This window comes from Hyperolius riggenbachi, chromosome 9 (assembly GCF_040937935.1).
Source record: "Hyperolius riggenbachi isolate aHypRig1 chromosome 9, aHypRig1.pri, whole genome shotgun sequence".
In the NCBI taxonomy this organism is placed as follows: Eukaryota; Metazoa; Chordata; class Amphibia; order Anura; family Hyperoliidae; genus Hyperolius; species Hyperolius riggenbachi.
This window is the reverse complement of record NC_090654.1, coordinates 118,447,373-118,469,280: the sequence shown is the minus strand read 5'-3', so window position 1 is coordinate 118,469,280 and position 21,908 is coordinate 118,447,373. Positions and strand designations below refer to the sequence as shown.

The 21,908-nt window shown below is 44.7% G+C and overlaps 1 protein-coding gene across 1 annotated transcript in view; it reads left to right on the top strand.

The window, feature by feature from the left end:
* The window catches only part of DISP2 (dispatched RND transporter family member 2), a 104,163-nt gene extending 85,458 nt beyond the window's left edge, over positions 1-18,705 (top strand). Inside the window, exons 6-8 of the mRNA XM_068253398.1 lie at positions 1,622-1,746; positions 11,895-11,992; positions 15,208-18,705. Coding sequence (XP_068109499.1) covers positions 1,622-1,746; positions 11,895-11,992; positions 15,208-18,597 — 3,613 coding nt within the window. The 3' untranslated portion in view covers positions 18,598-18,705. The remainder of the gene's footprint in view (positions 1-1,621; positions 1,747-11,894; positions 11,993-15,207) is intronic.
* Positions 18,706-21,908: the final 3,203 nt, after the last annotated feature.

The following is a 21,908-nucleotide window of genomic DNA, read 5'->3' as shown; positions in this document are numbered from 1 at the left end:
GAAGCTAATTTACTTACCTGGGGCTTTCTCCAGCCCCTTGCAGCCGTCTGTCCCACGCTGACAGCTCCGCTCTCCGCCGCTGGCCCGGGGTCCCCTCACGGTGTCTCGCCAGGCGTCCTCTACTACGCCTGCACGAGCGCAGCTGTCAATCAAGGCCACGCTGTCCGCGGCTTACTGCGCAGGCGCAGAACTACTGCACCTGCGCAGTATGCCGTGTACAACATGGGCTTGATTGATAGCAGCGCTTCACGCAGGCACAGTAAGGACGACCTCGAGGTCATCCTCTGCACAGTACGGGGAGCCCGGGACGGCGGCGGAGAGCGGAGCTGTCAGCGTGGGACAGTCGGCTGCAAGGGGCTGGAGAAAGCCCCAGGTAAGTAAATCAGCTTTCATGTCAGTTGGCTGGTAAATCCTTTAAGGAGCTTACGTAAGTTTCCGGCGACTGTAATTTGGGCGCAGAGAGAAGCCGAGAGACAGCTCTTCCTGCACAAGGTAATCTGGGCACCAGAGTCGGATCCCCCTGCAGATGACAGTTTTGCGCTGATGCTGCTTGTTCACCGCGAAACAGTCGTATGCAGGGGGATCCCGACCTGGCGCCCACCTAGCCGCTGATAGCGTGTACCTGTACCTGTTGACTGTAAGTGTTTTTATATTTTTTTGCCAATAAACCCACAATCGCAGTGCCAGCCTCACCTCTCCTCCTCTTTACAATACGACTGCTACTAGCACATGGGCTTGAGCACACCATTTAAAGGGACCAGCTACTTTACAGTCAGATAATCCTCACAGGCAAGTCCTGTCCCCTGCTGCAGTGTCCTTGAGTGCTGGATCTTTGCACTTCTTCTCAATTGACCAACAAATGTATTCCCCTACTGATTACCTAATTTGTCCTTTTAGACACGTAATATAGGGTCTGGCTATTGCCGGCACCCCAATTACAGTAACTTTAGAGAACTGCGCTACTATAGCTATAATTAAAATTATAGTCTATGGCGGCACCCAAATCAGGCGCTGCCATGGTTCTGAGCAGATGCCAAATCGACCTGACTCTCCTTAAGGATCAGAGCCTGTTTTTTTTTCATTTTTTTCCTTCCTGGTCACTGTGATTGGCTCACAGCTATCACAGGGTTAGGAGCCAGCTGTCGTTACACAGCTGAGCTCAGTGCCAGCTGGAATGTGGGATTGGAGCCCGGGTAGTAAAATCTATGCCAGCCACAAGTGCAGTGTAGAATTTACTATGGGCAGTCCCGAAGCAGTTTTTACATCCTTTGTGCGGCATTGGAACTATTTTATTTCCATATTACATATGGCTAGGAATGAGTTATCATGACAGTCTACAAAGAAACTTGATCAGATGAGGGACAGTTGCCTAGAAGAACCAATCAGATTCTGTCTGCTGAGTAAAGCAAGAATTCTGATTGGGTGTTATGGGCAACTGCTGAAATACTGCTCCAGTTTCTGTACCTGTACCAGTTTCTTAGCAAAGCACTGCCAGTGTGCTGAAACTGGTGTGTAGTTCTAGCATTACAGTACATTCAAACTGTTACCATGGAGAATAGCTTTAAATATGGATGTTTCATAACTGAAAAGCCATGAATATGGTAATATATTTCTTTTGCAGTCTGGATGACCTGGATTTCATCCAAAGAAATGAGAAACTGTTTCAAGTACCCAGGATAGAAACGCGATATCGTAGGATGGTGGAGCAGAAGGATGGAGTAGAGGGCTTTTTCTGTGGCCCCCCAGGTTAGTAAAGTGTATGTAAATACAAGTAGAAGAAACACAGCTTATTATTTAAATTTACAATTTTAAAGGTAACCTGAGATGAGGGGGGAGGGGTAAAAAAATTGATACTTACCTGGGGCTTCCTCCAGCCCCGTGACTACTGTTGCCTCCTTGCTGTCCTCCCGGATGGCTCCATTCACCTGCTATCAGCCCTGGTAATCCTTGTTCAGTGGCGTCAGTTGGACCCTTCTGCGCATGCACGTCGCAGCAAGGGTTCTGTACCTGTGCAGATAGTATTGGGGCTGGGGCCATGTTTTAATATGACCCTAGACAAAGACTGCAGATTTTGTCATGCTACAGCAGACAATTAAAACAAATCCAGCTTTGTTGGATCACTTATGGTTTCCAGTGTTTGTCATGGTCTCTATCTTAGTTCATTAACCCTTTATCGGCTCCCTGGAGGAGCAGAATTATTCTAATGGCAAATATAGGTAAGTTCAATTCATACAGCAAAAGGAATGGCAGCGCTTTCAGAAACTCATACCTGAATGTTTTAATAGTATAAGCTGTGCAGAGCTCCAATACTCCTGGACTAAAATACACACCAACACTTATTGCAAACACAAAAAAAATAGAAGCTAGGTGTGTATTCTAGTCCAGTGGTCATTGGCGCTGTGCACATTGTGGCAGATAATTCATTCAGGTATATGTTCACCCCTTACTGAAGTTATGTTCCACCATTTTTTGTGCCTGCAATGAGTGTTGGTGTGTATTTTAGTCCAGGAGTATTGGAGCTCTGCACATCTTATACTATCAGAGGCGTAGCTAGGGTTTTCAGCGCCCGGGGACAAAGACTATTAATGCGCCCCCTAAGGTGAAGGGTCGTGACCAAATGTGGGCGTGGTTATGGGTACTCCACATTTGGTCACGCCCCTTCAAATGTACATGGAGGTTAGCAGGCTCACGCTCACCCACCCTCCCTCAGTATGTACCTTCCAGCATGTTCCAAGACAAATTCAGCAATCATGAGCCCCCCACCCCCATCAAGACAAATTCCGCAATCATGAGCAAACATGAGGCCCCCAACAAGACAAATTTAGCAATCCTGAGGCCCCCAACAAGACAAATTCAGCAATCATGAGGCCCCTAACAAGACAAATTCAGCGATCTTGAGGCCCCCAACAAATCATGAGGCCCCCAACAAGACAAATTCAGTAACCATGAGGCCCCCAACAAGACAAATTCAGCAGTCATGAGGCACATAAATAGACAGCATTTCACATAAATAGGCAGAATGTCCCCTTAATATGGTAGACACCTCTCACCTGGCAGCAGTTCCCCAAAATACACTCAATCTGACAGCAATGCTTGCCCAAAAATAGGTAGCCCCAGGTCTATAGGTGTCCCCAGAATAGGTGGCCAGCAGTATAGATGTCCCCAGAACAGGTAGCCAGGGGTAGAGATGTCCACAGAACAGGTAGCCAGGGGTATATGTGCCCAGTATATGTAGGCAGGGGTATGTGTCCCCAGTATATGTAGCCAGAGGTATATGTGCCCAGTATATGTAGCCAGGGGTATAAATGCCCAGTATATGTAGCCAGGGGTATATGTACCCAGTATATGTAGTTAGGGGTATATGTGCCCAGTATATGTGCCCAGAGTAGGTAGCCAGGGGTATATGTGCCCAGAGTAGGTAGCCAGGGGTATATGCCCAGTATATGTAGGCAGGGGTATATGTGCCCAGAGTAGGTAGCCAGGGGTATATGTGCCCTGAGTAGGTAGCCAGGGGTATATGTGCCCAGAGTAGGTAGCCAGGGGTATATGTGCCCAGAGTAGGTAGCCAGGGGTATATGTGCCCAGAGTAGGTAGCCAGGGGTATATGTGCCCAGAGTAGGTAGCCAGGGGTATATGTGCCCAGAGTAGGTAGCCAGGGGTATATGTGCCCAGAGTAGGTAGCCAGGGGTATATGTGCCCAGAGTAGGTAGCCAGGGGTATATGTGCCCAGAGTAGGTAGCCAGGGGTATATGTGCCCAGAGTAGGTAGCCAGGGGTATATGTGCCCAGAGTAGGTAGCCAGGGGTATATGTGCCCAGAGTAGGTAGCCAGGGGTATATGCCCAGTATATGTAGGCAGGGGTATATGTGCCCAGAGTAGGTAGCCAGGGATATATGTCCAGTATATGTAGCCAGGGGTATATGTGCCCAGAGTAGGTAGCCAGGTCAGGTGTCCCCCCTCCCTAGCAGGAGGGGAGCAGCGCAGAGAAGAGCTGCTCTCCCTTCCTCGCTGTCCCCTCCAATGTCCGGGTGGCTCAGGCTGGCAGCGGCGGGCGGAACTTACCTCCGTCTCGTCGCAGCGCCGGATGGATCTGCCGCTACTCTGGTCTGGTCCAGACCAGAGCAGCGGCTGCGCACTCGAACTTCCGCCCGGCGCTGGAGCGAGACGGAGGTGAGTTCCGCCCGCCGCTGCCAGGCCAGCCACCCGGACATTGGAGGGGACAGCGAGGGAGAGAGAGAGCACCTAAGGTGAGGGAAGGAGGGGGGATATGGCCCCCCTTCCCCACCGTCCGCACAGCTCTCCCTCTTCTCTGCGCTGCTCCCCTCCGCTGCAAAAAAAAAATAAAAACCCGCAGCTCAGCGAGGCTGAGGGCGCCCTCGGGGACCAGGCGCCCCGGGGCACTTGTCCTACCCCGACCCCCCCTAGCTCCGCGCCTGTATACTATTAAAACATTCAGGTATGAGTTTCTGAAAGCGCTGCCATTCCTTCTGCTGTATGAATTGAACTTACCTATATTTGCCATTAGAATAATTCTGCTCCTCCAGGGAGCCGATAAAGGGTTAATGAACTAAGATGAAGACCATGACAAACACTGGAAACCATAAGTGATCCAAGAAAGCTGGATTTGTTTTAATTGTCTGCTGTAGCATGACAAAATCTGCAGTCTTTGTCTAGGGTCATATTAAAACATGGTGGTGTTGTTGAAATGTTAAGGTACTGATACACCTGTCCAACTGCCATCAGGTCAATCATGAGATAGATGCTTGCTGATCGAATCTGATCAGAGAGGGATCTGTTGCCTGCCAACACACTGCTGAAATCTATTGCAAATCATCCAAGAGCCGCCCCTTGCCTGGCAGCCCCCACCCCCCATGTAAATGGTGCAGGCTCATGCTATTGCTCATGCTCCTGGCCTCCTCCTGTGCCTGGCGTCTTTTTGAATTATCACCCTGAGTGCCTGAAGCACGTGACATCAAGTAATGTTTGGGCACCCTTAAGGTAGCCATACATCTAGCGATGATGGGCAGATTCAACCAAGAGCACTGGCGTAACAATAGGGGATGCGACCCCTGCCACCGAGGGGGGCCCAGGGCCCCCCTAGAGCCCGCTCAGGGACTTTTGTGGGGCAGGAGGGGTCACAGCATAAGAGGAGAGCATGGCCGCAGATCTGTGGGGAGGCGGGACATCCCCCCCCTCCCTCACCTTGGGCTCTCCGCCGGAGGTCTAAGAGCAACTTCCTGTTTACACAGGAAGTTACATGAAGCTCTTAGAGATCGCAAGACCTCCGGCGAGAAGGAGGTATGTGTTCAGCCTGCTGCCGCCGCTGCCTGCCCGCTGCCACCAATGATTGCAGGAGGGGGAGCGCTGAGAGGAGAGCCCGAGGTGAGGGAGGGGGGGGGGAATGTCCCCCCTCCCCACAGATCTGCGGCCACGCTCTCCTCTTATGCTGCGACCCCTCCTGCCCCACAAAAGTCCCTGACCGCCCCTAGGGAGGTGGGGGGCGGATTTTTTTTTTGCAGGGGGGCCCGGGGATTTCTAGGTACGCCCCTGACCAAGAGACAAATCTCTCTCTCTCTAATCGAACTTGATTAGAGAGAGATCTTTCAGCTTCCCATACAGACCGAGTCCCGATCAATTTCATGCTGAAATTGATCCAAAATTGGCCTTGTGACACCGCATCTGCTGCCTCTCTGGTCCGATGCTGTCCCCCCTAATGTTAAATGTGCCCCTGGTGCCCAGTGCACTCTACGCATTACTTGTCCCTTGTTGCCTAGTAACGTGGCTCATGTGTGACATCACACATGGGCCTGTGTTGCTAGGCAACAATGTGGGGCGTGTGTATGGATGGCGGAGACAGCCTGGAGCAACTGGCAGCCGCGGACAGGTGGTGTACTGAGTGCACTGGGCTGTACATTAAACATTAGGGAGGACAGCGTCTGCGGTTTTGTCGAGTTTGTCGCTCATCTTCATATCACTTCCCGTTACCGTCGTGCCCGCGGTCAGCCCTACATCTTGCAGCATGTCCAACCAATTAATGCGACCAATTTTGGGCCAAAATTGGTCACATTGTCGGCCTGGCATGCACTTAATGGCACCAATTTTCAACCGATTAGAATAATCGAATTGGATGGTTGATTGGCCACCAATTCGCCTGATGTATGGCTGCCTTTAGTGAATGAGCAATTGTGCAACTCTATTGTACATGGACCCGTATGAGAGAATTTTGTTTCATTCATGAGATAAAACAGATGAGAAGAGATAATTTATGAGATACAATACATAAGTAAATGTTTACATTCTAAAGTCTTACAGTTCAAAACTTAACACCTGTTAACTATATGGCAAGGAAATGAACAGCGCTACTTAAAAACAGACAAGTGCCTACCTGCAAAAGAGTGCAAGCCCCACTTGTGGCATAAAATACACACCTAGCATACACATGACCTGTCTACCACTGGAGGATGTTGGTTTCCGTAACAGCTTGCATGCAACCTATTAAATACTCGCCCCTCCCACTGCGAAGAAGTCAATCCTCTATGGGAGGGAACCTAACACTAACTAAATCCTAACCTATGTATATGCATAGCCTGGGTGTGGCTAATCAAGTAAATTCGAAAATTGAAAACTGCGCAAAAGGTGGATCAGCGCATCACCTCCGAATGGCCCCGAATCAGAGGTGCGCTGAGCCCCCCCAGAAACTGAAAACGCACCTTGAACCCAAACGGAACCTCTGCATATAAAACCAAAAGCAAAGCTTTTGCACTCTTTTGCAGGTAGGCACTTGTCTGTTTTTAAGTAGCGCTGTTCATTTTCTTGCCATGTACTAATTTAATTCATTTTTGGTCAGCTGCTCCCACTTAACAGCTTTGCTTTTGGTGTATATGCAGAGCTTCCATTTGGGTTCAAGGTGCGTTTGCAGTTTCTGGGGGGGCTCGGCGCACCTCTGATTCAAGGCCATTCAGAGGCGGCCTGGTGATGTGCTGATCCACCTTTTGCGCAGTTTGACCTGTTAACTATATAATGCCTAAAATAAATGTTGTGTAAGTGGATAACAATTAAACGTGATGAAATATGGTGTACTCCAGGGCACGATACTATCCCCTTTGCTGTTCACGGTATACATGCTGCCACTTGGAAAAATATCACTGCTATGCTGATGACTCCCAGCTCTATTTATCTTTCAAACCTGGCATAACAGAGCCTACTCCACAAATAAACGCATGCTTAGCTTCAGGGGTGGATGAATGATAACTGGCTAAAATAAATGCTGACAAAACTGTCATGCTGCCCCGTCCCTGGAAGCATTTAAGTCCAATCTGAAAAGCCACCTGTTTAGTCTGGCATTTATGAATACCTGACTATCTCCTCTGTAACACATTTCAGCCTGCAACCCTGTATTGATCTGAGACATATGCACTTTGAGTCTTATGGGAGAAACATGCTTTACAAATGTTATTGTATTGTATTGTATTTCATATAATTGGGTAATCCCAGGAGGATAAACAAAAAGATTGTGTGTGCTGTGGATTTTTCCTTGCTACTTTGATTGGACTTTACCTTTAGATTCTTTCCTTTACTACTATACGACCGCCCCACGCCAATGGGCGTGGCCACGGCGGCAGCCCCGGGACCGCCTAACACCAATTGACATCTAGTCCTTGGGCTGCAGTTTGCAGGAGATTGCGCGCAGGCTGTGCGCACATCTCCTGCTGGGGGGGGGGGGGCAGAGCTCAGGAGATTGTTAGACAGCAAAACCGCCGTCTTTTCTGTTAGTACACCGCTGCGGTCTGCAGCAGCGCTTTACTGGGGACAGTCAGTCCGGCAGTCCCCCTGGGGCACTTGAGAGCGATCGGCTCTCATAGGCAGAAGCCCATGACAGCTGATCGCTAGGATTGGCCGGCCGGGGGGGGGGGAAGGTTTAAAAAATAAATAAAAATAAAATAAATATTAAAAAATAATTATTAAAAAGTGAACATAAATATTTATAAAAAAAGATAAGGGTTTTGTTGGTGAGGAGAAAAGGGGGGGGGGGGGATGGGATCACTCATGTGCTGTGTTGTGCGGCCCTGCAGCTTGGCCTTAAAGAGAACCTTAAAGAGAACCTGAACTGAAAATAAAAAGTCAAAATAACCATACACAGGTCATTCTTTCCTCCTGTGTAGTCTACTCCTCAATCTCTTTCTCCTCTCCTGCGTCCCATTTGTCCACTGTGATCAATGGAATTCTCCGTCCTCCATATTAAAAATGTCCATTACCCCATAACAGCTTGCTGGTCAGCACGCTGTTAAACTGTAATATCGCCCCACTTGAGCCATAGGGAAACATGGACATTACCTTGAACATTCAGTTTTAACTGACAGCTGCTGATATATAACTGACAGCAACTGGAATATTTCAGTTCTGACAAAATATTGTCAGAACTGGAAGGGATCACTGTAAGAAGCAAATGGTGAGCTTCTGAGAGGAACTGACGGTGACGTTGGTACGTAATATTAATTTGCAGCTACGTCATGTGTTTATTTTAAATAATTTTACTCGCTTCAGGTTCCCTTTAAAGCTGCAGTGGCCAATTAAAGAAAAAACAGCCTGGTCTTTAGGGGGGTTTAGCACTGTGGTCCTGAAGGGGTTAACCTGTGACCTGTCACAACCATAAAAAGCTATTTAAAGCTTCTAGCTGAATTTAAGCTTGACGCTAATGTGTTATTTATATGTATGCCTCTGTACATAGAGCTTCCAGTTGCCAGCAATTACTGGGACATCGCCTTTGTGCTATATTTCAGACTACTCCCATAGCTGGAAACAAGGAACGGCTCGGTAATGAAAATGCTGTGTGTCAAGTGATAAAATAAATACGCCTATGCTACTCAGTTGTTAGGCAGCTGAATGTGTGATCAGAGGGTGTTTAAAGCTAACCTGACAGGTTTGCAAACAAATATTGTGGATACTTACCTCGGGAGAGTGAAGCCTCTGGATCCTGCAGACGCTTTCCCCATCCTCCTCCGCTAGGCTGCTCCAGTGCCGAGACCCCCGAAGCTTGAGGGCGCATGGCCTCACTGTGCCTGCACAGTAACATGGACCCACTCAGGCTTTGGTGAAAAAGCTGAGTCAGATGGGGTTCCTGCTGCTGTGTGCAGGCGCAGATGCACTGGCTTTCTTGGCTGCGACCTAAAAAGCCGAGCCCTTCAGGTCCGTACTAATGCACATGCGCGAGCCATCATTAAGGGCCTGTCTAAGGTCTTTTGGGGGACGCAGTGCTGAAGCGGCCCGGTGGAGAAGGATGGGGGAAGTCTATGGATTACCCAGTGGCTTCCCTCTATTCAGGTAAGGGTACTCTTTAACATGAAACGATACACAACTGCCCACATGTAACTAAGCAGAGCAGTTTGACAACTTACCGATTTAAAATAAAAAACAGTTTTTAAAAAGTATGTTTTAGATATCTTTTAACCTCTTGAGGACTGCAGGGCTAAACCCCCCTAGTGACCAGGCAATTTTTAGTTTAAAAGGCCACTGCAGCTTTAAGGCCAAGCTGCAGGGCCGCACAACGTAGCACACGAGTGATTCCCCCCCCCCCTTTTCTCCCCACCAACAGAGCTCTCTGTTGGTGGGGTCTGATCGCTCCCCCCATGTTTATTTTTTTTTTAATCAATATTTATGTTTGTGTTTTTTTTTTAAAAAAAACACTGCTCCTTTAAACCCCTTCCCTCCCTCGCTCCCTCCCTCCCCACAGCCGGCCAATTACGGCGATCGGCTGTCATAGGCTTCTGCCTATGAGAGTCGATCGCTCTCTTGTCCCCCAGGGGGACAGCCGTGTCACACGGCTGTCCCCAGTGCAGCGCTGCTGCTGATCGCAGCGCTGCACAGAGTAAATAGACGGCGATCACGCCGTCTAACAGTCTCCCGAGCGGTAATAGCCGCTCGGAGACTGAAGGCGGGGCGGAGCTCCGCCCCCCAAGCAGGAGATGCGCGCGCAACCTGCGCGCGATCTCCTGCAAAACAGAGCCCCAGGACTTTACGCCAATTGGCGTTAGGCGGTCCTGGGGCTGCCGCCGCGGCCACGCCTACTGGCGTGACGCGGTCGGCAAGAGGTTAAAGTGATCAGCCTTATATAGATATCATTGTGTATAAACGTTTTAAAAACTCTATTTCTGATGATGATAATAACAATGCTAAGATTTGTATAGCATTTTGTCCTGTTGTGGGTTAAAGATGTGATTCCTTGAGAGCCTGGCTTTAAGTGGCTTCATTACCATCGGACTGTGTGCTACTTCCATGGACAGGACAGGTGTAAATCCCACCCTGTTCTGATAGACTGTGACAATTTGTGCAGGTACTGTCCTATGAAGAGGGGAGGCAATTGGAAGATAAATTCTAAAGCAGCTGACTGCTTCCTGCCCATGTTTTGAAATGTACAGAAGATGAGGGATGCCTGAAATGAATTTTTACTTAATCAGATGCATTTTTATTTAATCAGTTTGCAGTTGAAACTGGATTATCGGTACCCAGGTCCTCACTCCTAACAGCTTCAAGCCCATCATAGTCATATTACCTTTCCCTCCTCCTACTGGCATTTGGAACCCTAAAAGTCATTTGGTAACTACAGTACATTAATACATTTTATGGCACGGGATATGTCCTAATGTCATCATGCCAAAGCTAAAAATAATTTCCTAGTGACTGTCAGCCTATCCACAAGAAACACTGCTTTCTGCATCTTGTGAGATGGTCACACTGGTAAATTTAAAAAATACTTCTGTGTATTGCTGCAATAGGGCTGTGAATCCCCTGTCCTATCCATGATTATTTTGCATCACATGATGTAAAAACACAAGAGTCACAGGAGTGGCTGATGACAGAACAAAAGTCTCTACTGTCATTTTGTCTGAATTGCAGCAATGTACACTTTGCAAAAGAGATATCAGTTCAAATAAATGGACCCAAGCTTTCTGCACTGTGATATACAGCATATTCACTGCTATTTTTAGACTAGCAAATACAGGATATGCTTAGTGATTATTGCAGGTTGGGGAGGTATAAGGAAATAGGCAGGTGGGCAAGTGTATAGGCCAGGTTGGCAGACATGGAATGTGGGTTGTTACAGCTACTTATACACCATGCTTTTAATCAGGGCCGTTGGAGTCGGAGCAATTTTAGGTACCTGGGCTCCGAGTCGAAGTCGGTGGTTTTAATAAACTGAGGAGTCGTAGTTGGATGAGTTTTGAACCAAATCCATAGCCTTTGTAAAAATTAGACTAAGGCGTCGGAGTCAGAGCAATTTTGGGTACCTGCAGTCAAAGTTAGAGTCGGTGGTTTCATAAACTGAGGAGTCGGAGTCGGATGATTTTTGTACCGACTCCACAGCTCTTTAATCTTATCACTCCTGCCCAGGTCATAAAATGAGCATGTGCATACAGCTGCTTGTAAATTTTAGTTGTTCATTTATTTATGAAAATCTCTTACATGAAAAACAATGACAAATGCTTTCCTAATACTGTAATTTATTACTAACCAGCAAACCTGCGATTCCATACAGAATCCCCCACCCCCCTCCTCGGCTTTAGTGTGGGCACCATCAATGTGCGGGTAACCCCTGATACCCCCAGTGGCTGCACGTGCGGCGGTAATGTTGGAATTGTGGGTGGCAGGCAGCATGGCTGTGCACGGTTTACTGCAGCTTGCTCTGTCTATGCTGGGTTATGCACAACATAGGCTCAGGTGCTGCGCATGCACAGCTTATATGCGCACAGCAGCTGCATCCACGCCATGCATATTACAACAGTTTTTTAGATATATAGATGGTTAATACATAGATCTCTAAAACTCTAATAAATAAGAAATTATCTGACATTTAAAAATTACACAGTTTTGCTCAGAATTAGGTCTTCTGTATTGCAGCAAGGAGCTACTCCAAACTTGTGTTCATGTCTAAAACTGCTGGCAGCTTATGGAATCTACAAGCAATCCAATCTATGTGCCGCATAGAGAAAGAGAAGGTTGGTGTAAAAAAATAATGTTTTTGAACGATGACATGTCTTTTGCATTCACTGCTTCTATACATTATTGCACACTCAGCCTTGCTCTGGCTGGCTCTCCTTGTGGCCATGTCCATTTCTTGTTGACAACACTTGTGTGTCCTCCCAACCAGCACCAATGAGGAATGGGCATTGAACGTAGACACAGGGAGAAAGGGCCGCCATCAGAATTTTCTGGGCCCCATACTGGGCAAACCTACTGGGCCCCTCTTACTTCCCTGTGCCTTCACATGTCAAATCACAACCTGATAGGTAGTGTGTAGTAGCAGGTAGGTAGTGATAGGTGGATTGTATTGGCCAGCAGGTGTGGGGAGTAGGGACTCTTGGTATAGCAAGCCTCCTCCATCTGCCATAAGAGACTTACAAGGGGGCGGGGCCACATGCAGGGGCATGGCCACAGCATAACAGGGCAGAGCCACGATGCATTGCAGTCCCCCCTCCCCCTGCATTGCCGCGTGTCCTCCAGTCATGTGGCAGAATGTGTACAAAGATGCTGTACCCATTCAACAGATCAGTATCTGCTACAGATCAGTATCTGCAAAAGATCCGCATTTGTAGTCTATGATATCTGCAGATCTCATACACACCTTGTTTAACAGACATTCATCTGCAGATCTGACAATCATCTGCAGATCTGAAGATCCATCCTGGTGGATCTGATCTGCAGATGAATGTCCGTTAAACAAGGTGTGTATGAGATCTGCAGATATAGACTATGAATGCATTTTGCAGGAACTGATCTTTTGCAGGATTGATCTTTTGCAGGTACTGATCTGTTGAATGTGTACAGCATCTGTGTGTGCAGCATCTTGCAAAAAATTTTATCTGATGGGGAGTTCAGCTCAATAGAATAGACTGTGTAGAGTATAGCTCTCATACTACATGGAAGGGGGTAAAATTGGTCTGTGATCTTTCATTAATCTTTCAAGTGCCTACACAGCATTAGTCAGGAACAACTTATTTTGAATGACTGCTTTGCTTAGAAAGTGTTGAAACATTATTTTACACATAAAGAAAGAAATACATAAGGGGCTTTTATTCAATTAACTTCTCTCAAGAATTTTGTCTCAGGAGATATTTTTTACACTTTATCAATAAAATACTTTTTAAGCCACAAGCAAGAAAGAAAATACTCAAAATAAGTTTGAAATTTATTTTCTTTCACTTTTTTTAAACCTTATTTTTGGTACTCTTAACTGTGAAGTGCTGAAAAATTCCTTTTGGGGGAAAACTCAGGAGAAAATGTATTTGCATATGGGCCAAGGTGCGTTACACCACACATTACCACAGCAACACGCACATTATCTCAGTAATGCGCATGGCGCTAATAGGTTGATGGGTGGTGCTCCTCTGGTGTTGGTAGCAGTAAAATTGCTGTGCGCTACCTGCACATGGCAATTTTACCACAGTGTGCTGAATCAGTGCCATTCTTGAGTTAAATTTAATAAAGCAACCCTGTGTGATTTCCAAAGTGTTTTTGTTTGCATTTACATGTATGAACATTTCCCCTTGTGATTGTGTCAGACATTAAAGGGGCATTATGGTGAAAAATTGTTAAATTTAAAATATGTGCAAACAGACAAATAAGAAGTACGTTTTTTCCAGAATAAAATGAGCCACAATTTACTTTTTTCCTATGTTGCTGTCATTTACAGTAGGTAGTAGAAATCTGACAGAAGCGACAGGTTTTGGACTAGTCCATCTCCTCATAGGGGATTCTCAGCAAGGCTTTTATTCTTTATAAAGATATTCCCTAAAAAGGATTTAATGATGCACAGTTTTTTGGCAATTGGACAGAGCAACTGCCATTCACTAAGTGCTTTTGAAAATAAATAAATCCATGAGAATCCCCCATGAAGAGATGGACTAGTCCAAAACTTGTCGCTTCGGTCAGATTTCTACTACCTACTGTAGTACTTCTTATTTGTATATGTTTGCGCATATTTTAAATTTTAAAATGTTTCGTCATAGTGCCCCTTTAATCTTAAAAATGCCTATTTTATTTTATAATGTACTAGATGTGAGTCTCACATGGCTGTGCCCGGATAGTCCTTTCAACACTTGTAACTATCATAAGTTAGCAGCAATTAGTGAAAGTTGAACTACTGAACATTTCTGATAATTTCTTTTGTTACTCAACAGGCTTGGAATGTCCTTTGGGAGTGATTACATTAATTAGCAATGATTTACTGTATGTGACTAGAACTACTTCAGACAGAAATATTTCAAGTGTATCCCAGGGCGAAGGGTAAAAATCAGATACTTACCTAAAAAGAGGGAAGCCTCTGGATCCTTCTGAGGCTTCCCACATCCACCTGGACCCCACCATTTCCATGCATGGACCCCTGAAAGAAATCCGACAAGAGACTGTCAAATTTCTGATGGTGACCATGCTCCTCTTCATGTATGAGCGCAGCCATACTGCATCTGTGTGAGTACGGCTGTGTCTGTGTATGCTCATGCGTAAAGGGCTCTGTGCCGCTGCGCAGCCATGGCTGTAGTCGTGCAGGTGCAGTATGGCCACACTAGTGCAAGAAGAGGAGCGCTGTAGCAATCTTCAGGAGGGTCCTAGGAAGTTCCGGGGGTCTGGAGGAGGACGTGGGAAGTCTCCGGAGTATCCAGACACTTCCCTTTACTTAGGTAAATGTCTTTCTTTTACCCTTAGGTTCGCCTCAGGTTCACTTTACGAGTTTACGTTGTACATACAGTAATTACCAGTATAATACAGTAATTACATTATATCTTTGTCATGTCTTTAGCAAATACTCACAATATTTATTTATACTCATGCTGGCTGTGAGTTGAGCTTTGTTGCTGTCCACCTCATTAGTTTTAACTGACATACTGTATTAAATGACCTTATTATTCATGGCTAAATATAACAACTTTCCAACAGCACACATTGATGTAGGCCTAACAGCAGTTCATCAAGACTACTTCTGCTCAACAGGAACTATAGGATAGGTTTCTGAGGTCCGAATAGCAGGAAGCCAAGGATTACATGACATAGAATACATATATTAAAATCATTGTAAACTAACCTAAGGGCTTTATAATGAACCCAAAGCACTGCATATGGACATACATATGTGTTTTGTACAGTAACAAGTAAATGAATAAAGGTGTAGGCTGTCCATACTGTACACATGTGTTTCTCACTGTGTTTTCTTTTGCAGATTCGTTCTCACCCTAGTTTCTCAGAGCATTGTGAACGCAATGATAACAAGGAGTGTTGTCCTAGTTGGTCTCTTGGAAACTATATATCAGTTCTGTACAACCGGTCTTCCTGCATGGAAATTACACAAAGTGACATCTCTCACACATTGGTTCTACTCCGCTCTTGTGCTCCAGACTATCATCGAGGTGCTCTTACTCCAGCCTGCATAGGCTCAAGATCAGAAAGGGAAAAGCATTCCCAATGTGCCAAAGTGCCTGAAAAGTGCACAAGATCCAGCGCAGTTTATCAGCTGCTTCATTTTTTAGTGGACAGGGACTTTCTCAGCCCCCAGACCACAGACTACCAGGTCCCATCTCTGAAGTACAGCCTTCTGTTTTTACCTGTCAAGAAAGGGCCAGAAATGATGAACATTTACGTGGAAAACTTAGAGTCGTGGGAACTTGTTGATAACTATACTGCTATCACTGGGATGGATTTGGGGCTGAAGCAAAGACTCTTTCACCACTATCTTGTTTTGGATACTGTGTATCCAGTTTTGGGGATATTAGCTATTTTTGTAACTATGTCTTTTTACCTGCATTCTTTTTTTATTACGTTTATGGTCCTGATGTCCGTCATTGGCTCACTTACAATTTCTTTCTTTATCTACAAGCTGGTCTTTAGAATGACTTTCTTCCCATTTGTTAATTTGATAGCAGTTATTATCCTCAGTAGTATCTGTGCCAATCACACCTTTGTGTTTTTTGACCTATGGAACCTCAGCAAAATACAACACTCGGCAGCTGGTATGCTACAATGGGTGAAACAAACTATGCATCACTATGTGTATCTTATGCTAGTATCTTGTTTGACTACTGGAGCTGCTTTTTATGGCAGTTACTTGAGCAGCATTACCTCTGTTCGGTGTTTTTCTATATACATGGGAACTTCAGTATTAGTAAATATGGTATTCATGTTAACCTGGCTGCCTGCCACTATGGTCCTTTATGAGAGATATATTAAGGTCAATTGCAAATACAAATCAGAGGATTATTGGACCAGCAATGGACATAAAAGGATCTTCCTGTCTCTATACCAAAAGTTAGGAAGTTTACGAAGTACCTTGTCGGAAACATCCAAACTACTTTTTGAGAAACTCCTTCCTTGTGGAGTGATAAAATTTCGATACATTTGGATTTGTTGGTTTGCTGCCCTAGCTGCAGGTGGAGCCTATATTGCTTGTATGAACCCTAAACTAAGGTTACCATCTTCAGATCTTTCGTCTGTTCAGATGTTTCGCTTGAGTCACCCTTTTGAAAGATACGATGCTGAATACTGCCACCAGTTCATGTTTGAACATCAGGAATATGGAGAAGGGCAACATATGCCAATTAGACTTATATGGGGCATCAAGCCAGTGGACAATGGGGACCATCTCAACCCAAAAGTAAATGGAACACTTGTAATGGATGCTAGTTTTGCCATCTTCAGTGCTGATGACCAGCGATGGCTTCTGGAACTTTGTAATAAAGTGAGAAACCAAAGTTTTTACTATTCTGATCAGGAGAAAAAGCCAAACATTTGCTTTATGGAAGACTTCCATCGGTGGATGGAAAGCCGGCAATGCTCACAAAGTGACCAAAACCACAACCTTTGTTGTAATCAGTTTTCATTTCCCTATCCTAGTGACTTGCTGCTCCACTGCATAAAAATGATGGTTAGAGAACAAATGGGAGACGGACTCGAGGCTTATGACCTTGGGCCCAGATTTAATGCAGAAGGCAACTTGACAGCTTTAGTTCTGGAATTTCAAACCACATATCACTACAGCTTCAATTACAGCAAGACAAAGGTATTTTACAATACTCTGAATCAATGGCTGAGAAATGAAATAAAGAACGCACCTCCAGGTCTTCAGAATGGCTGGTTTACTAGCAAACTTTATCTGTTTAATCTCCAGCATACATTGAGTACTGAGATCATGATGATAACTGGCTTTTCCATTGCAATTTCATTTGTGGTTCTGCTGCTAACCACTTGGAACGTCTTACTCAGTTTATTTTCAGTTGCTTCCATCGAAGGATCAGTTCTGGTTACTGTGGGTCTCTTAGTCCTTTTAGAATGGCAACTAAATGTTGTAGAATCTTTGTATGTGTCAGCTGCGGTAGGCCTCTCTGTTGACTTCACAATCAATTACTGCATTTCATATCATCTGTGCCCACATTCCGACCGTCTCAGTCGTGTCGCATTCTCCTTAAAACAAATTAGCTGTGCCACTGCCATGGGAGCCTCTGCCATGTTTTCTGCTGGAGTAATCATGCTACCAGCCACTGTACTGGCATATAGAAAACTCGGGATATTTATAATGATGATAAAATGCATCAGTTGTGGGTTTGCTAGCTTTTTTTTCCAATCCCTCTGCTGTTTTTTCGGCCCTGAGAAAAACTGTGGGCAAATTTTATGGCCCTGTGTCAACATTATAAAGGAATATCCAGATAACCAAAGGCTAAATGGCACATTTGCTTGCGGTGCACATGAAAAGCAGAGCAGACTTAGAAAAGTTCAGGAAGGAAACACAGAAAATGAGCAGTATGAACTACAGCCATTAGCTAGAAACCTGAGTGACAGTTTTGACAACAGCACTACTACTAGTAGGCTCTCTAAGCGGCCTTCTATTCTCTCTGAGGATATGCAGTTATCAGAAAATAAGTGTTCCCGGATGAAAGAGCAGCGTATTGAAAAAGATCAAGCCCAAGACATCCAGGATAACCCGAGTGGCCACAAACTTTTTACTCATTGCCCTGCTCTACAGACATCTTCTCCCTACAGACAAAATAGTTATGGGGATGATGCAGAGAAGCCTGGAGAATCATGTAGACAATGCATCTGTCAAAAAATGACCAGTAAGACATGGAATGGATCTGTGGTGGATGATGTTCATGTTCACAATAAGAAGGTCCGGTCCAACAGTTTGCAAGACCCTAAAGATGACAGCCCTGTCCATTATTCACCAGACAGAAGCATCCGCATGTATGAATATTCTAGATGCCTCTGTTCTGTAGCTAGTTCATTTGATGCTCTTGACTCAAATGAAACTTGCCTTAGTGATATTGACCAGAGCTCTAAGCTGGCTGAGTCAACCAGCTGTTCACCCGATATTCTTGATGTTCCTGATTCTCCATGTCACAGTGAAAGGGGTCATTTAAATGGCAAGAGAGAAACTCTAAGACTGGCTCTAAGGGAAACTGTATTTGATTCACCTTCATCTTCAAAACAGTCTAATATGTTATGGAAAATGCAGTCCAACCAAGATGATGATCATCCCGTTGTCCTACCAAACAGCAAACCAGACATGCCTGATGTTTGGATTAAGAGATCTGGTGAACACAGCTCTGGCTATATCAGCTGAAAATGTCTTTATATCAGTATCATGAAAGAAACATTTCTTAATTTCCATTATCTCATTATGTGAATTGTGGTTCTTGGTGTGTAGAATAAATGTATGATGTCCACTGAATGATTATCTTGTTCTCTTTAAGGCAACTTATGGTTGCTGGGTACATAAGAAGGTGACAAAGTAACTCCATCCAACGTTACAGACTAAAATGATGTAAAAGTAGTAAACACAACATCCAGCCAAATAAGAAGAACATTGTTATGTTGCACCAATATTGACTGATTATCAATCTAGTCACATGATCACAGTTCTGTTCATACTTTAAATTATGCAATATAGAAGCAGGGATTGGTTGTGCAGTCAAGAGGCAGCTCTTACATTGCTTCATGCCAAGAATGGGGTGGAGTTTTCAGGTTGCAGCCCTACTGTTAGTCACAACACTGATCTCCGAGTGGAGCTATACTTGGGTCACACGGGCAATGAATGCTGTAGTTTCTCCATAATTCCTGCTGCTGGGGTAGGGGTTGTGCCAGAAACAAAGAAAATAATAAAGTTCTATGGTGGCTTTCACAGTACTGCTCAATTAGGATCTTTTGGATGTTTTCTTTTCTTGAGCTACATGGTAATTTCCCCAGAGGGAAAAATTACCATGCAAAACTAATGTCACACTCGAACAGACAGTAAACTTCATAGTCTTTCTTTCTTTTGTATGCTTCCCCCGTTGCTGCTGTGGGCCATGCCTTACAGACCACCCATGGCTTTCAAGATACTCAGCTCCCATGATGCTTTGCAAAGTAACAAGCATAAGGGCCCTTTCACACTTATGTGCGGTGCTGTCAGTTATGATGCCACACATGGTAACATGATAGCCTATAGACTTTAATGTTACCGTTTATAGTTGAGAACGTGATCCCGTGTGTTGAGATGTAACCAGGCCCGGATTTACATCACAGGAGCCTATAGGCACAGATCTCTTGGTACCTTAGACTTCGCCCTCTATGAACAAGCAATCCACCATCGAACTGCACCTCAAGTGTGCTGGCTGGCCCACCTGTCACTTATCCCTTACTTACCATGCCCATCGTAGGTAGCTACACTTGCCCCTTAGTATAAGATAGCAAGAGGAACCTCAGTATTAAGTAGCTAGAGGTGCCCTTGACCGAAGGAAGATCTCGTCAGTGGAATGCAGAGAGTTGGATGGGTAACCTCTCATTTACACTCTGATCAGGACTCTGCATAGGGAATGAGGGAGGGAGCTGCCTCTCCATCATGAGGCACCTGTAGGCACATGCCTACAGTGCCTTATGTTAAATCCGGCCCTGGATGTATTGAGCGTGGGAACACTTTATTGCACAATGCACGCACTTTCCTGTTGGGTTAATTTGTGCTAGAGCTGCTAATTCGCTCTGAAATGGACGCCCATTGTGCATGCCATGTCAGTAACGCATGCACAAAGTCAAATTCGTGGATGAGATGGCAAGTGTGAAAGAGTCCTAAATCATAAAAATCTAAATTTAGCAGACATAACTTACTGGTGTCAGAAGTCTAAAAGTTTGGGTCCAGTTACAGTAGAGACATTGATGAAACCTTGATGAAACTTTATATTTTTAGAACTTTATTAGCCAAAGAAAGACACTAAACAATGTTGAAAATCACTGATGCTAATTTCATATTTTAGGTTTTATTTCTGCTTGGATTTAGGCTCTAATGAACACATCAGTGTAATTCTGACACTCAAATCACCGAATTTAAGATTCCCAAGCTCTATTCCTTTTAACTCAATATATTATTGTAAGGACAGGTTAAGTGGAATATGTTAATCAAAGCCACCCAAGTGCAGAGTTCTTCCCTCTTCCCTACCCTTTACCCCATCAAGCCTTATTGAGTACTTCATAACCCTAACCATGCAGGTTGGTATTAGCCAGGAAGGCAGTGCCTATAAGCGTGCCCCCTCCCCCATCCTTGGCCAATACCATCCCACATGGATTCTTTTAAAATGGGGGAGGAGTGTACCTTTCAAAGAAGCCATGCCCTAGTATTAAGGAGAGGCGTTATTTCCCACCTCCATATGACCAAAATAGGGGTTGGAGTAATACACTGAGGAACACTTATGGTGTTATATGTGCAACCCCTTAATAAGGGGATAACCAATAGCCACCCTCACACAGGGGTCTATTAGCCGACTCCTTACTTACCATTCATGGTAAAACTAGACTGTGGTTGTGTTATACTTGGTACATTTAGAATCAGGACTTTTTTCCATTTGCAAATTTCTATGATAACCTTAAAATCAAGCAAACAATGGTATAAATACCTTATTCTGAAATATTAGAAATTACTGTGAGTCAGGCATGAATTGTAAACATTTTCAACATAGATCCCCAAATGGTGCAGCTTTTCAAATTAAATAAACAGAGGCATGGAACAGAAAAAAAAAACAAAAACAAAAAACAAGGGTAGAACGACTGGCCACTTAATATAAACACTCCTTACTTACAATCTTGTTAATCAACTTTAATAACACAAGGGAGAGAAGTGGAGGGATGGTGGAATCTACAGGTGTGTAACAACGAGATGGAGAAGGGGAGGAGGGTTGCTGAAGAATGATCTTGTTTTAGTCACAGAATTCCTGCCTGCAGCCAATGCAAACCTACAAGTTTAAAAAAAAAATTGTTTCTGAAAAATTGTGCTTTTGTGAAGTCTTGTAGTGCTATAAAACTGTAGATGAAGACTACCTATTTTGAGTTCAGGACTGCTTCAACATTACAAGGTAAGTAAAAGCTTACTGCATCTATTCAAATATTTCAAATGATTCAAGGCTTAATTTATTAAAGTAAAAAGGTTTGGCGTCTATAGTTATGTCCCATATTTTCCTAAGGTCTGTTTCACACTGGCACTAAAAATGGTCCATTAGCGGATCATAACAGAACGGATCCTAAACCAATCCAATGTTAACCAATGGTTCCGTTCACATTGGTCTGTTCACATGCTCCACGGACCGCAAGTTTGGTTCTGCAGTGGAATGCAAACAGAGGCTGAAGCACTGCATGGGAGGCAATAAGTAAATGGATCTTTAAAACACACTGACTAGAAAAACAGACTTCTGCAGCGACTTTTTCTGCCACACAAGCCGACCAAGCAACCCCTGCAAGATTGCATTGATATATGCAGCTCATGTGCAATGTATGCAGAAGTCATATTGCATAAAATATTGCATCTAGGTCACCTCATGCAATCTACATACCGTATATCATCAGTTTTGTGCCAGCAATAATTTTTGAATCAGGATGATACCATTTATTGGCTAACTTAAAAATATATTG